This window comes from Nicotiana tabacum, chromosome 24, assembly GCF_000715075.1.
Source record: "Nicotiana tabacum cultivar K326 chromosome 24, ASM71507v2, whole genome shotgun sequence".
NCBI classification, from domain to species: Eukaryota; Viridiplantae; Streptophyta; class Magnoliopsida; order Solanales; family Solanaceae; genus Nicotiana; species Nicotiana tabacum.
The window spans coordinates 100,986,038-101,001,902 of NC_134103.1; the positions used below are offsets into that span (position 1 = coordinate 100,986,038).

General features: G+C 35.5%; 2 protein-coding genes across 3 annotated transcripts; both read left to right on the forward strand.

Annotated features, from left to right (window-relative positions):
- The first annotated feature begins 1,952 nt into the window (after positions 1–1,952).
- LOC107807112 (uncharacterized) lies at positions 1,953–5,758 on the forward strand. Of its 2 annotated transcripts, none has more exons than XM_016631420.2 (4): positions 1,953–2,114; positions 3,343–3,580; positions 3,677–3,735; positions 5,463–5,758. In XM_016631420.2, the coding sequence occupies exons 1-4, from the start codon at positions 2,058–2,060 to the stop codon at positions 5,640–5,642; spliced, it is 534 nt and encodes a 177-aa protein (XP_016486906.1). In that variant the 5' UTR covers positions 1,953–2,057; the 3' UTR covers positions 5,643–5,758. The 2 variants fall into 2 exon arrangements, with proteins under 2 accessions (XP_016486906.1, XP_016486904.1); XM_016631418.2 differs by having other exon boundaries at positions 1,957–2,114; positions 3,674–3,735.
- A 929-nt stretch (positions 5,759–6,687) lies between these two features.
- Positions 6,688–15,723, forward strand: LOC107807111 (putative zinc metalloprotease EGY1, chloroplastic). Its single transcript, XM_016631417.2, has 10 exons — positions 6,688–7,132; positions 9,145–9,606; positions 9,725–9,865; positions 11,353–11,454; positions 12,464–12,675; positions 13,175–13,225; positions 13,299–13,368; positions 13,777–13,845; positions 15,243–15,293; positions 15,414–15,723. Exons 1-10 carry the CDS (start codon positions 6,806–6,808, stop codon positions 15,570–15,572), a joined length of 1,644 nt encoding a protein of 547 aa, XP_016486903.1. The 5' UTR covers positions 6,688–6,805; the 3' UTR covers positions 15,573–15,723.
- The last annotated feature ends 142 nt before the right edge of the window (positions 15,724–15,865 follow it).

The following is a 15,865-nucleotide window of genomic DNA, read 5'->3' on the forward strand; positions in this document are numbered from 1 at the left end:
AGTAATGGAAGCAAAAGTATTACTTTGCTTAACAGAAGTATCTTTCTGTTTTTGAGCAGTCAAATATGCCTGCAAATGTGCGTATAACGGACTATCTTCTGGAATATCTTCCAGATGGACGGATGGTCTAATCGATGATTCTTCTCTGAGAGATATCCTCTCATTGACTAAACTCCTTCTTCCCATTTGTATAACTGGGGAGTTTGATGAGGATCCGTATGACGATCCCGAAGGTGATGACCTTCCTTTGGACTGTGGGGATGATCTTCCCCAACCTCTACCTCTTCCCCTACCCCAGGGGGGTTCCATCCTGTAAATATTCACGAGATAAGAAATCTGGCAGAGAATTATCAATTCCCTTTTTATATTGTATTTCAAAATCAAAAGGGGCTAATTGAGCTTGCCATCTTGCAAATATCATTTTTGAGGTATCATGTTTAAAATCTTTATTAAACATATATTTAACAGATTGTGCGTCAGTTTTTATCAAAAACTTTTGATTGTATAAGTCGTCCTGAAATTTTAAAACACATTTTACTATGGTTAACATTTCATGTGCCACAGTAGCGTATTTTCTCTGGGCTTCAGACCATTTACCAGAGTAAAATCTAATCAGATATTCATGTTTATCATTGGGATTTATCTGTTTTAATATCCCTCCATAACCAATATTAGACGCATCAGTCTCTATAATCTTTTGCCATGTAGGATTAGCAAGGATAGTATATATACTAAATGTATAATATATAAGCTATATATATATATATATATATATTTACAATATTTTTGTCTTTAGACTTTAAATTTGAATTAAAAAATTTAGGTCACAATTCTATAATAAAATTTATAAGGCATTGCCTTAGATATTTTTTTAACATCTTTTTGTCTCTAGTTTCTATTTTTTTTTTAAAATCCGTTAGGCCCACTTAGCCCATTTAGCCCGCGGGCCGAGACCGTTTAGCGCGGGACCAAACGGTCCCGGTCCCTATAAAAAGACCACTTAACCCGGGACCATTTAGCCCGTTTAATTTAGGACCGGCCCCAGACCGGGACCGTTTGGACCAGCCCACTTGGCCCGTTTAGATCCGGGACCGGCCCACTTGCTACCTTTAATTGGCATCATGCTTTTGATGACTTTGGTGCCAAAATATTTTGTGAAAAAGAGATTGAAGTGTTATGAGTCACGTTCCTTATTGTAATGTACAATAATAAAATTTTCACTATTAACAAGAAAGTACACAGGTAGTTGCTTGAAAGGTTAGCTAATAAAATTGCAAAATCAAACCTTTAGGAATTCGTGGGCAGAAGCCAGAGAGTACCGACCAATAGCTTTATAATATTATGTCACTTAAACAGAAAAACAACCTATGCATCTCAACCAATGCACTAGAAAAAGGATATCGTGCCTTTGAATTACTTAATATTCCTGGAATGGAAAAGTTAAATTCAAAGTAAATACTCAACAGTTTGAATGTCGTGCTGATAATGTGTTATAAAATAAAAATTATAAAGTAAATAAATCGAAAACAAGTATAGAGAGAGATTGATATATTATTCAACTTCAAACTGATGTACATAATGAATTGAAATCTCCCCTATTTATAGAATAAAGGGAGCAGCTGCGAGACTTTTCTTGAGCTACTTGTAAGCTGTTTGAATGAACTGCTCGCAACCTGCATATTTAATAAGAAGCTGATCCAAGTCATTTCATTGAGTTGCTTGCAACCTGCCTGCATCAACTGCTTGGAGATAAATTTCAATAAAATACTAAATGAATAATCTTATTCAGGAAGATTATCTATGGCGAAATAATAAATGGACATCCATAATAATATTTTCATAAGAGCTGCCCAATTTTTAAGTTATTGGCTAGTTTTAAATAATTTTTAAACCCTGGTTGAAACTTAAATAGCAGCCCAAAGGATGGCTATACGTGCAAACTACCCCCCAAAAAAAGAAAAAAAAGAAAAAGAAAACCCCGGTCACGAGAAGGATAATTCGTTCGAGTTTCTACCACCAGATTGACTTTCTCTTCATTTTTCAGAAATAATCAGCTCATGGGAGAACTGAAAGAAGAAACAGAAATCAACCAACCCACAGAACAATCTCATTCTGTAATACCTCTATCTTCTTTTCTTTTTTCTGCAATTACAGTTTTGATTCCTGCTTATAGTTGGGTATTTTTCATGATTAACAATGTGAATTCAATCTCTGATTTTTATTCCCGTAGTTTGTGGAATTGACCATTTTGATCATTCAGTTCGAATTGTAATTGTTTTTTTTTCTTTTTTCATTGCTATATTGTAATTTCTGTAAGTTCTTTCTGAATTCATGGTTCTTATATGGTTAATTATGTTTCGTTTCACTATTCAGTTCACAATGAAATTGTCCCTCTTTTGTAATCAGTTGTTTGCTGTAATATCTGCTAGAATAGTTCATATTCTAATTGCTATCCTGAATTTTGTGTTTTTTCATACAGTTCTTTATTGACTGTTTGATCATTCAGTTCACGATGAAATTGAGTGTTCTTGTATTGTGCAACTAAAAAATTTCTCCTTTTTTTTCTCTTTCTAATTTCAACTAGAATAGTTCATTAACTAATTGCTACCTTGAGGTTTCTGGAAGTGATTATTATCCTTTGATCCTTATGAAATTCTAAAAGGACAGCCCGGTGGACAAGGCATCCCGTCCCGTGTTCACGCAGGGTCCGGGGAAGGGCTGCACCCAAAGGGGTGTGATGTAGACAGCCTACCCTAATTCAAGCATTAGTGACCGCTTCCACGGCTCGAAACCGTGACCTATAGGTCATACGGAGACAACTTTACCATTGCTCCAAGGTTCCCTTCTTCCTGAAGAAATTCTGCTACACAATTAATTATTGGCCGTTGATCGTTCAGTGCAATAACAAAATTGTGTAGTTTTGTAATCTGCAATTAGAATTGGTTTTACCCTTTTCTAGTATTACAAGACTAATTCATTTTCTAATTGTTACATTGAGGTTTCTGAAAGTGATATTATCTGTTGATCCTTTTGAAATTATGGTATTAATACGGTTTTTACTTCCCATTTGATCATTCACTTCACTATGAAATTGGGTATTCTTGTTATAAGTAAAATTGTTGTTTCTAATTTCTACTCGAATTGTCATTTTCTAACGGCTACCTTGAAGTTTCTGAGTGATATTGTACTTTGATCCTTCTGAAATTGTGTGTTTTGATACAGTTGATTGTTGCCCATTTGATCATTCAGCAGAATGAAATTTAGGAATTTTTTACTTATAAAAAAGCTGGATATGTTTGCAATCAGAAATTGAAATTGATTTTTCTAATTTCTGCATTGTAGTTTGTGGAAGTGATTTGCAAATGCACTGGCAAGACTTGGCGATTTGCTGCTGGAACAGAGGCAAAATTCGCGCTGAAATTTATCAATGACAGTAGGATTAAATCTATCTTGGCAAACCCACCCGTAGCCTATATTGAAGCTGTTAAAGATGGGGAAGTGCCTGTCATTTTTGGCCCCAACTCAATTCTTGTGAATTACGGGAAAGGATGGAAATTGCAGCCAGCCACTGAGACAACAAGTAAACTATTATGATTTTTAATTGTTTTTGGTACCTGAATTGCTTAGAAATAGGAAATTGTCAGTGGTAAGATTTTTTGTAATTCTCTTGCAGCAGGTTTTTCAAGAGGGACGCCTGATGATTACGCAGCAGCGCAACCAGCTTTTGTTCCTCCGGTATGATTGTAACCACACAAATCAAATTACCTATCCTTTTTACATGAATTATCATTCTTTCCATTTCCCAATTTGAATATTCACATTTAACATGTCTTGGAAGTTAAACAGCAGTAGGTTCACATTTAACTAGTTGCCTTTTTCTTTGTTTTGTCTTGTGCTTAATAGAAATATATTAGATTGAAGCAGTATGAAAATTTATAAAGGAGTTACAAAGTAACAATTTGATTGTGTATTACTCCACTGTGATTCTAAAAGCTTCTCCAAAAATAAAGTAGACACTATTTTGGAAATGATTAATAAAGTGAAGTGGACATTCAATATAATATCTTTCATATTGTTCGTGTTTTGAATCTATATTTACTAGGCAAATCCCTCGTACCTCTCCATGTATGTGTATTTGTGTCTGTTTAAGTGTGCATTGTCAATTTTGGGTAGCTATTCTTGTTCCTGTGGTTTAAATTTGCATTTCCTTGCTTTACAAGCTGCAAACTTAAGGCTCAGTTGAATGCAGATACAAAATAGAAGGCATTATAATAACCCCCCTGCATTCTCATGTATTTAGATATTATTTCAGAATTGTCATTGTTTTCTTCACTGGCAAAAAAATTTAAAGTCTTTGAGTACTCCTCAGATGATTACTGATTATTTGCACTTGGAAACTTCGTCGTTCTCTTAGTGATTTTAGCTTTTAAACCCTCTTCAGTTTACATATGTCAAATTTGTATTTGAAAATTGTAGTGAAATGAGATGTATGCCAGATATAAGTGCCATTCCTTAATCCAGTTACATATATCAAATTTTGTTAGGAAATTGTGTATAAATGCGCATTATGCCAATTTCCAGACTTTCTTATATCACTTGCATCTGAATCTTTTAATACTTTTGCTTTCTTAAATCTGTCTCCACCCATCAGATACTAGATAAGGAGAGAGAACATGTTTGGAGGCCTATACGTGTTAAATTTTCCTGCAGTGTTGCAGTATCTAGACTCCATTGGACAGAAAGGAATACCTACATACATATGGAAGTGTAAAATTGTGTAAAATGGATACTCAGCAGAGTGTATTTTCTTTTTATAATTCAGTATTGAAAGAAGCAATTAGCCTAATTTTCTTTATAATGTGAGGTAAAGGAATTCTGTTCATGCTCATGATAAATGAGGAGATAAGGCATCTCTTCTTTTTTGATTGACAAGGAGGAGGAGGAGAAGGGAATGTGGTTACAAGAAGAATATTAACACTCTGGTTAAGGTGCTGAAATAATCTGATATTAGTTAGTTTAAAAACTATGAATAATATAGAATCCTCAAGTATAAGAAATACTCTTTATGGCCCTTCCCTTAATGTTTTTCTGTTGTTTTCATTTTCCTCTCATCTCTGGGTGCCTCCCACCCAAAAGTTTTGTGGGGTTATGTGATTTAGATGGAGAGTAAGTTTAGCTAAAGTCTCAAAAGTGATTGAACTCGAAGCTATGCATCAAGGGTGAAGCCACATGGTCATAAGGGCGGTCAATTGACCACCCTGCGTCGAAAAATTTATACTGTTTATATAGGTAAAATATTACATTGTAGAGGTATATAACACATATTGAACACCCTTTCTCGGGAATTTTTTTCACTTCTTTCAAATTTGAACACCCTTGGGGAAATTCCTAGCTTCGCCACTGCTATGCATGAGAAGAAAAGCAGACATACTTTCTGATTCTCTGCCTTTCATTGTTTGCAGGTTTCAGACAACTCTCACTCTGCAAGGAGAAAATCACAAGCTGCTGTCAGCCCTCTCTACATCGGAAAGATATTGCTTGTATTTTTTCTAATGTTTTTGATTGGTACCCTCTTCACCTTGTTCCTGGAAAACCTTCCACAGCTAGTACAAAATCTTAATATGAGCTCAACCATTGAATAGCTTCTGAGAGATGCATATAGCCTGTATTTAAGCGCAGCTGCTTGTGTAGCAAATGTGGAATATTTGCCTATGGTATATCATATATTGCCAAGCGCTTGTTGGACAATTGTTTCTTACCACTCCCTTGTGATCATTTGTTGCCTTGTTTCCTGCTGTGTCTGCACATATGATATTGAAATCTTTGAACTTTCCTTCCCTTGGGATTGTTAGGGGTCAGTCTTCAGAGTTTGCAGCTGGAACCTGGCCTTGCTAGTAGATCCAAAGCGTTGAGATTACATATTTAAAGAAGAAATCTTACTTTTACCATCTAACTTTTTTGTTCGTTTCTCATCCAAAGTTTGGTGAAACTAAAAGATGTTTTTCTTCATATGAATATAAGTTTTAATTTGAAACTCTTTAAATAACACAAGTAAATTGCATATTTAATTAGCAAAGCGTAGAAATAATCACCAATGACAAAATATTTAGACGTACCAAGAATCGATTGCGTTTTTTGTCCTCAAAATAAAGTTCATGTGTACACACAAAAAAAAGACTCTTAGGGTCTTACTGGATTATAATAGAATTTTTTTTATTGGAACGTTAATTTATGTGAGCAGTGTGTAACAATAAATAGATTATTCTGCGTGAATTTCTTATAAGCAGGCCAAGAATTAGATTCAATAATCAGTATACATGTATAACTTCTAGTTTAAAAGTAAATCAGAGTTAAAATTTATTAAGAATTCTCACTAGATAATGCTGTAACGATTTTTACTCTGATTGAAACAAATTAACTAAAACGAGGCGCTTACCTTGACAGATAATTTTGTCATTTTAGGTGTTCTTATCTAGGTATTGCTAAATATTAATACAAGTATTCTTATTTTAATTGGATAATACTCCTCAGGCAATTGGTAAACGTAAAAGTTGGACCCAAAAGAAAAACCTCATACTTCTAGGGCCACATTTTACTTTTTCCTATTCGTAAAATGATTTAAAAAAAACAAAAATATGAACCAAAATAAAATAAATAAATAAATTGTATCTCTGATATGTAAGAAAAAAATAAATAAAGAAGATATTCTTTTGTTATATGCTCTTACTCAAACCTCACCATCTTCCAATTACATTTTTCACCATTGAGAACAAAATCAACTATTGTTTGGTTTTTATTCATCACAATGGGAACGCTAACGAGCTGCAGTTTCAGCTCAATGAATATAAGGTTCCGTTTGAATCCTCCAGTTAATTACACTTTCAGTCGAAGAATCCAATTGAAGAGAATGTCCAAACGGAATTTCGGTCGATTGATTATTAGGTGTAGTAGCGGTAGTAGTGGCAATGGCAGTAGCAATGACAGTGGTAGCAGTAGCGATGGGAAATTGGAAAAGGATTCTTCAAATTTGGCTACAGTTACTGAAGAAACCACTGAAGAAAGGAACGGCGGCGGTGGCGCCAGCGGTGTGGAAAATGATTCGGATGATTCTCCGGTGTCAATTTCTTCCAGAGTCAGTTTCTCTTTTGTTTTTGTTTTTAAAAAATCTGAGTTTTTTTTTCCGTTTTTTTAGATATTTTAATTTTATGTTAGTGTTGTTATTGTCTAAATATTTAAGTTTATTGCTTCAAGTTATATTTTTAGAATTTGGTATGGATGAAAGGAGGAAAATTTGGCGTAAACGAAGAGAAGATAAGTGTATTTAACTGATAACTGATGATATAAGTAATTAAGTATTAGTTATTACTAGTATATTGTGTGTAGTTCTTTATGCAGCTGGTTGTTGTACTATGATATAGGCTTATGCAGTAGGAGAACTTGTTCTTCCAGCTAGGTGTTCATATGCCCTTTTCCCTGGTTGTTGACTTGCTTATACGGATAGGAAATACATTTAAGGAAATGAATGGAGAGAAATATTGAAAAATCTGATCTTGAATGGCAAAGCTTAAAAGCAATTTGCCTATTTGGCGGAATTATTAAAAGCTATCACTTCGTCATTTAATGCAAATGAAGCGATGCGAAGCACAAGAGCCATGCACTCTGAAGAAGTATGCGCTTCAAACATGACACAAAGTGATCCTGACGAGAATCACTTGTTCTTTGAATCTCACATTTGAGGAATTGCATTAGTATCAACATTATTGTAAATAGGATGCTAAAAATTAGTTACTTAATTGCGATTTGATTGTTTTAGTACTAAATTCATATATGTTTAATATTTTTTAATTCTCTGTAACTTGCGTCACTTCAAAGGAGCATGCTCTTCACTACTCGTTTTTTGTTTCAAGTCTCATGGACCTTATTGCTTCTTTGCATTTTTCACTTTAGAAAACACTAATATTGGAATCATTTCAAAAACAGCACTGATACTGGGAAATCTTACAACTAGTTTCTTTTGAAATTGCAATACCGAAGGCTTTTCACTTTTATATAGGAGTACTGTTTATATTTCAACTAAGTGACTGGTTTAAAGGAATTGTGGCTGGGGTGTCTATGAATTTAAGAAACTTATCTGGTCATTAAGATAGCAAGAAAAGTGTCAAATAATTATCCTTTATTACATTGTAGTCAGAAAATGTTCAAGTAATCTCTGTTGGCTCATAAGAAGCTCGCCACATGTATTCCTATAATGGTCAAAATAAAGAGTAGCTTCATGATATGAAGCAATGTTTTGAAAGGCGTTTTCGGGGCGAGCCCTGGGGCGAGGCACACCAAAAATGCGTCGGGGCGATGGTGTGGGGCGAAAGTCTCAAGAGGCATACGCCCAGCAATTCGGGGCGTACGCCCGGGTGTTTGAGGCGAGTTGTTTTAGTGAGGCGTAAGCCCCAGAGAGGTTTTCAAATTAAAACAAAATTTGTTGAATAAGCCCTTCATATAATACCCAAATTTTCAAAATTCAGCTTGGTAATTACTCAAAAGTTTTAAAAGGAACTGAAATGTATTAAATTTAAAAGTCAATACCTTTTTTATTGATTGAAGCCCCAATTCATGGTCTTTTCTAATTCTTTATCTTGTCCGCTAGTCTGCTAATATCTCCCAAAAGCAACGAATATTCAATTTTTTTTTTTACAAATACAAAGAGAACTCCATTCTCTTTCATAGTTCAAAGTTCAAATTGAAGGTTAGTCATCCTTTTTGTTCCTCCATGTAGAAAACTTTATTCTTTTCGACTCAAGTTACTTGAGCTTCTAAGTAGCGTATAATATATTGTTTTGACTAGTTTTTTGTGGGGATGAAGCGCGCGCGCGCGCGCACAAACATATATAAGCACATCTATATATATATTTTTCACATATTTATAGTTTTCTTCATTTTTTATGCAATTTTACCTGTTTATAAATATTTATTGTAATTATATTATTTTATAAAATATTAAAAATTAAATACCTATGGGCTTACGCCTCGCTGAGGCATATGTAAAACGTCTCGCCTTACGCCCACGCCTTTTAAAACATTGATATGAAGAAACATTAAACAGATGAAGAGGAGAAACCAATGTACTGAATGTGTTTGCTTTCTTGGCAGCCAACAATATCCACTGTTGGATCAACTTATAATAATTTCCAAGTAGATTCTTTTAAGTTGATGGAACTTCTTGGACCAGAAAAGGTTGATCCCAGTGATGTGAAGTTCATTAAGGAAAAGTTATTTGGCTACTCTACTTTTTGGGTGACTAAAGAAGAACCATTTGGAGATCTTGGAGAGGGCATTCTTTTCCTTGGGAATCTTAGAGGAAAGAGGGAGGATGTTTTTGCCAAACTTCAGAGTCAGTTATCAGAAATTATGGGTGATAAGTACAACCTGTTCATGGTGGAGGAACCTAATTCAGAGGGGCCAGACCCGCGTGGTGGGCCCAGAGTCAGCTTTGGTATGCTGCGGAAAGAAGTTTCTGAACCAGGTCCAACAACTCTCTGGCAATATGTAATTGCTTTTCTGTTGTTCCTTCTCACTATTGGTTCCTCTGTGGAGCTAGGAATTGCATCTCAGGTCTGCTCGTTAACCACACAGTTTGACTTTAAAGACATTGTTTCATTTCTTATTCTTCTCATAAAATTCTCTATTTTTTCTAACAATTGACTTGATGACTTAAATTTATGTTGAGCAGATAACTCGCCTTCCTCCTGAGGTAGTTAAGTACTTTACTGATCCAAATGCAATTGAACCACCAGATATGCAGCTTTTATTACCGTTTGTGGATTCTGCTTTACCGTTGGCATATGGTGTGCTGGGTGTGCAGTTATTTCATGTAAGATTTCTTTGTTATCCTTTTAGTTGATCGAATGAAATTCTCTGTAATGAAGGGGTCAGCCAAGTCCAAAAGGAACATGAAAATCTTCTCTAAAGTTCCCAGTTCTGTCGCTGATTATGATAGAATGGTGTAATTTAGGTTTTGGCTTCCTTCTTTGGCAATATTGATTACATTAGTTAGGTTGACTAGGGTTTGATTTTCTTCAAAAAAGAATAATTAGCTTCGATTTTAGTATTTCTTTTACTTTGAAGTTTTAAGTTTCAAGTTAAAATAGGATGGTGGACAAATATTAAACTAGATAGAAATACTAAGGAGCACATTTATTGGCCTCAGAGTAGAAGCTCTGTGTTAAGTTATAGAGCATTTTTACTGCTGAAAAGGGGAAAATAATCTCAACAGAAAGGTTACTTTTAGGGGGGAAAAAAACGAACTGCCAAAACAATGAAGATGTCCCGGACTGATTTAGCTATGCTAGTTTGCTACAAAATGCAATGTTAATCGTGGAAAAAATTGTTAGTCTAATAAGTATTGATAGAATGCATTAAGACAACTATCTTACCCCTAAGTTCTTTTATAGGCACATTTACAATGTATATATCTGATGTGGGACAGTACCACATTTAATGTTAAACCTGTATACCTATAAATCTAAACTAGCTATCTAACACTTACCCTCAAGCAGGTGCATGAAAGAAGTAGCTATCTAATACTTCCCCTCAAGCAGGTGCATAACATGTCGTATGGACCAAGCCTGCTACATATATAATTGGTTCATGAATTGGTGAGGGGCTTGGTGAATAAGTTAGCATGTTAATTGTTCAACTTCACAAACTTAGTGACGATTTCTAGGAATATCTTTTCTTTGGCAAATGGTAATCAATCTCTATGTGTTTGCTCATCTCATGATACATAGGATTCGATTTGATCTGAAGTGCAGCTTGAACTTTGAAGTCAAAAGTGACTGTACATTGCTGCCACATGCATTCGAATACTTGGCTGAAAACCATTTCTAGGTATTAGGCACCTTTTAAATTAATGTCAAACGTGATCAGAAGTAGTAGAAGGAAGCATTAGCTATAAGTTACTACAGACTTATCACATTGTAGTCATAAGTACTATATAGTACTGGGCTCAGACATGTAGAAGGGACAATTGTATGTGTATATTAGATAAGCTTAGCTTTTGCATCTCTAAATGACATGTGGCTTAACATTGCTGTAATTCCGCGTGACAGCTTGAAGTTTACCTTTCATTTTCATTTGCTTTTGGAAAAAATTTCCCTTTCTGCCTTGCTCGTTTGTTGCTGCAGTTCTACCAGAGTAGCTTAATTTTAAAATATAGTAGAATAAAACAAGATGTTAAACTGAAAAAGAGATGGTGGTTAGTCTCTCCTTAGATGGTTTTATACCTTCATATGATCATTTCTGTTCCTCCAAACTTATTCCTCCCTGTTCAATTTTACATGAAGAGTTGATTTGTTGCAGGAAATTGGGCATTTTCTGGCTGCATTTCCAAGGAATGTGAAATTAAGCATTCCTTTCTTTATTCCAAACATCACTCTTGGAAGCTTTGGAGCAATCACTCAGGTTAGCATAATTTGTTGTCACTTGTCAATGCTTGAAACAGTAAAGATGGCAGCTGAGGATTCTAAACTTTCTGAAAGATTTGTGTAAATGGATCAATTATTTTGAATTCCCCAATGTGCTGTTTGCTTTCAGGAGAGCCATGACTGAGTACATTGTCATTCACCTGGTTTTATTAAAAGATGGAAAATGCTGGTAATATGCTTTTGAAGTGGTTCTTATGCATGGATCTTGTTGTCATTGTTAAAGCTTAAACCCTGGGTTATAGGAAACTTAATAGGTTCCTTTTTGTGAAGGGGGTAGGGTTTACATTTCATTTCTGCGCAGAGGCAGGCCTGTTGGCAGAATGCATTTACTACAGGGAATTGGTGTAAAGTGTTCGAGATATGCTACTAGCAATTTCTTCTGGCTGCAGCCTCCTCCAAACAATCTAGTATAAGTCCTTTTGAGAACACGAGGATTTCCAAGATGGTTCTGTAATATACAATAGTCATTGGACATTAATCCCTTGGGGTGTTAATAATAATATTATTCAATTCTCTTTTCCTTACCCATTTGGTTCTCACATTATCTAGGACTTTTGTCGTTTTAGATTTGTTAGTTCAAATTTGTGATAGAGGAGTGAAGTAAGAGTTCTAAATGTAGGCTGTGAATTGAGGAGGGGGAAAAGAAGTAGAAGTGGTGGTGGAGGAGAATCAAATGTTATCTTTGCTTATTAAGATGATGTGAATGCAACTCTTCAAATGATGTTAATATGTAATATACTCAATGCTTGCCCTTGTTAAGTGTCACTTATTTTGTTCCTTATCCAAAAAAAAAAAGTGTCACTTATTTTGTTAAAGCATATGTAACAGATTTGACAATGGTAGAGTCTAGCATGGAGGGAAAAATCATTGTGAAGGATCTGTGCTAGATTAATCTACTTCATTAAACCTTGTCATTCCGCCTAATTCATCATCACTCTATTAAGCATAAAACATATGCATTAATGATCTTCTCTTGGTTCCTGCAGTTCAAATCTATTCTTCCCGATCGCAAAGCAAAGGTAGACATTTCTCTTGCGGGTCCTTTTGCTGGTGCTGCATTGTCTTCTTCCATGTTTGCGGTTGGCCTGTTACTCTCATCCAATCCTGCTGCTGCTGGAGAGTTGGTTCAGGTTCCTAGCACACTTTTCCAGGGCTCTTTGCTTCTCGGGCTTATTAGCAGAGCCACTCTTGGTTATGGGTAAGTTTAGCCCTCCACAGGGAGCGAAAGCATGACGTTCTTGGAAAATAATTTTCAATATGTACATTAGAGTTATTTTTCTTGTTCGCTTGAGGAGTAACCTCTTTTTGCTTATTTATTTTTGGTGCACCCACGAGATTCCTATTTGTATAGAAGATTGGGAGTCTTTCATAGAAAACCATGTCTTTTTGTAAGGTTTTCTACTTTTTGGTATCCTTGTACACGGGCAAGTTTTTGCCCCTTTTTAATGAATTTATTACCTTATCAAAAAAAAAAAAAAAAAAAAAAAGAAAGAAATCCCTTTGTCAAAACCCCTATATCTGTAGGCTGATCACTTTGAAGTGCATAAATATAGTTGTTTCTAAAAGAAAACCTTAACAGTTATGTGCATGAAGGCCAGGGAACTTTTTGCTTTTTCCAAATTGGCAATATATTTTCGTTTCACTATTTCAAATCTTTAGCATATAACATTTGAGCTAATGTGCATTCATTTTCACAGAGCAATGCATGGTGCAATGGTTTCAATCCATCCTCTTGTGATAGCTGGCTGGTAAATTTGAGTTTGTTGCAAGTAATTTTGTTGGCTTAAGTTTAGCATGCTTGCTCTAAAATTCATTTTGTAGGTGTGGCTTGACTACATCGGCTTTTAATATGCTGCCAGTTGGATGTCTTGATGGTGGGAGAGCTGTGCAGGTGGCCTTTGCATTCTTTATTCTTTCAACTTGTTTTCATGAACTTGGGACACTGTCAAGCTTAATAACAAAGCGTAATCAATTGCATCCTATGAAATTTGAATGATGACAAGTTGCTAACTTTGACGTAGACTGTTGTTTTCATAATATTAGATGAATAACGGTGCAAAGCTTGAAAAGATATTACTAATACCTACGATTCTAGTATTGCAAACTTGTGGGCTCCTAACGAGATAGCGGCTGTTGAGACTTCTTAGCATGCTTAGACAATTTGGTTTCCCGATATATTTTGCTGGCTTTTTCGTGAAGAATTGTGACCTCAGAAAATGAAGAGCTTCTTGGCTAAGTGATAATTGGTTGTCCCAGATAAAGTGTGACGACTGTCAACTTCATTTTTTGTTTCTGGCAGGGAGCCTTTGGGAAAGGATCACTTATTGGTTTTGGTTTGGCGACATACACACTTCTGGGCTTGGGCGTGGTAAGCAGTCTTTTGTCATTTGATATTGGTAGAACTTAAAAGTAAATCTTCACATTGCTCAAAGTTATGACTAATATGTTTTAGGCCAAATACATAGACAACCACCTAAACTTGGCACCAATTTCCACTTTCGAGCGTGAACAACCAGAATTTTTGCTTTTAGTGTTTTTTCCTCTCTTTTTCTTCTCTCTCCTCCACCGATCTCTCAACCTTCCCCAATTTCTCCATAAACAACCATGAACCTTTTTTGCCCCCTTCAATCTTACTCCAACGCACAGGTGCCATGGTCCCTTTCTTCTCAACCTTATGTCACTGTCTTCCTAAATTTTCCACTACAAAATACAAATTCCTCTCTTTCTGTTTAACTTTCTCTATAGATCTTTGAGGACCTCATATAATTACAAAAAAGAAAAACTTATAGGCGCCTTTTTCTCAATAATTTACTGTTTGTGCAATATGATGGACTTTGGAATAGAGAGCTACACCAACCCCACCGCCACCACTGCAACTGCCGACGGCAATTCCGATTATGATATTCCTCAGACGTTGTCGTCTTCCGGTGTTTATCAAACCCTTCTTCTCATTAAATTCAATGACTCACTTTGAAAATTCAGGCGGCTAGGGAAATTGGACACCTCACATAAATTTCTAATTGTTATTGCCGTTATTTCTCCAACACCGTTAAACTCCTCTGTGACATCCTTTGTTTCAGTTCCATCGTTGCCTCACCAACACCACCTTCTTCAACTCTCCGCCATCAAACTCCGACCGTAAAAGCATTTGCCGTAGCCCTGAAATTTTCAGCACTTGTTTTGTTTCAGAGCAAGATAACTCTGAAATTAACTCTGAAATTTGCCAGAAATAAGGGGGGGCTGTTTTATTTGTTTCATTTGCTCAAAATCTTTTTTTAACTGAAAAGACACTTGGCATTTTTTATTCCTTATTCTATCATGTAAGAGCGTGTGAATTTCACGCAATGTATTTTGTGTACGGGTTAGTCACAAAGTGTTTAATAGGTATAGATTGACTTAAGTTAAAGTGTCTAATAGGAACAAGTCTGAATCGATGTGTTTAAGTGGAAATTGGTGCCAAGTTTAGGTGGTTGTCTATGTATTTGCCCTGTGTTTTATTACTTCGATGTGCATATGTGGATCAAATGTCTATCCTTCATATATGCAATCGTTGTCCAGTGTCTATTTGTTCCCTCTTCTTTGTCACTCCCTTTCTGTTAAGTTTTCATTAGTATTAGGTTGGAAATCTGGAACCTTTTTTACTTATTTCATGTGCGCATTGAGGTCAAATCACTTACGGTCTTTTACACATCTGTCCTTTACCCTTTTTGCTTAGTGTTGCAAATTGTACAGTCACTTAAAACATTCTGTTTGTGCTGCTATCAGCTTGGTGGACCTCTGTCACTTCCTTGGGGATTGTATGTGCTTATATGTCAGGTAATAAAAATACATTGCTTTATGAAGTATTATGCTTGTGTAATAATATCGCCGTCCTATTTCATGGTATATAAGTGTTAGTCGTTTACAAGTAAAAATCTTGGATCGTGTGACGTACAGAGGACACCGGAGAAACCATGCTTGAATGATGTAACAGAGGTCGGAAATTGGAGAAAAGCAGCTCTTGGTGTGGCTATATTCCTTGTTGTATTGACTCTTCTTCCTGTATGGGATGAACTTGCAGAAGAACTAGGTATAGGTCTTGTAACCAGCTTTTGATTCATTAAAGATGGAGTCCTGCCAATTTTGATGTGGGCATGGGCTTAAGGAGTTGGTATGCATCATTTTTTAAGTAATCATACTGATCTTTTGACTGTACGTAGTGGACTATGTATACATGTATATAGTGAGCTACCATTTTTTTATTGCAGATTTATCTTAATAAACGAGGAAATATCATAAAGGGATACAAACTCGAAAACACAAAACTGAATAGATCTCTTATAGTAAGCAGGGGCGTTTCTAGTTGTTAGGATATGAGTTCATGTGAACCCATACTCCTCTCTGTAAAT

What these genes read in the sequence shown, in the direction of transcription:
- LOC107807112 (XM_016631418.2), top strand. Translation starts at nt 2,058, where the DNA reads ATGGGAGAACTGAAAGAAGAAACAGAAATCAACCAACCCACAGAACAA. An exon ending in CCACAGAACAATCTCATTCT is followed by an intron (nt 2,115 to 3,342) that starts GTAATACCTCTA and finishes TCTGCATTGTAG; the next exon opens with TTTGTGGAAGTGATTTGCAA. An exon ending in GCCAGCCACTGAGACAACAA is followed by an intron (nt 3,581 to 3,673) that starts GTAAACTATTAT and finishes ATTCTCTTGCAG; the next exon opens with CAGGTTTTTCAAGAGGGACG.
- LOC107807111 (XM_016631417.2), top strand. Translation starts at nt 6,806, where the DNA reads ATGGGAACGCTAACGAGCTGCAGTTTCAGCTCAATGAATATAAGGTTC. An exon ending in AGCTAGGAATTGCATCTCAG is followed by an intron (nt 9,607 to 9,724) that starts GTCTGCTCGTTA and finishes TATGTTGAGCAG; the next exon opens with ATAACTCGCCTTCCTCCTGA. An exon ending in CACTTCTGGGCTTGGGCGTG is followed by an intron (nt 13,846 to 15,242) that starts GTAAGCAGTCTT and finishes TGCTGCTATCAG; the next exon opens with CTTGGTGGACCTCTGTCACT.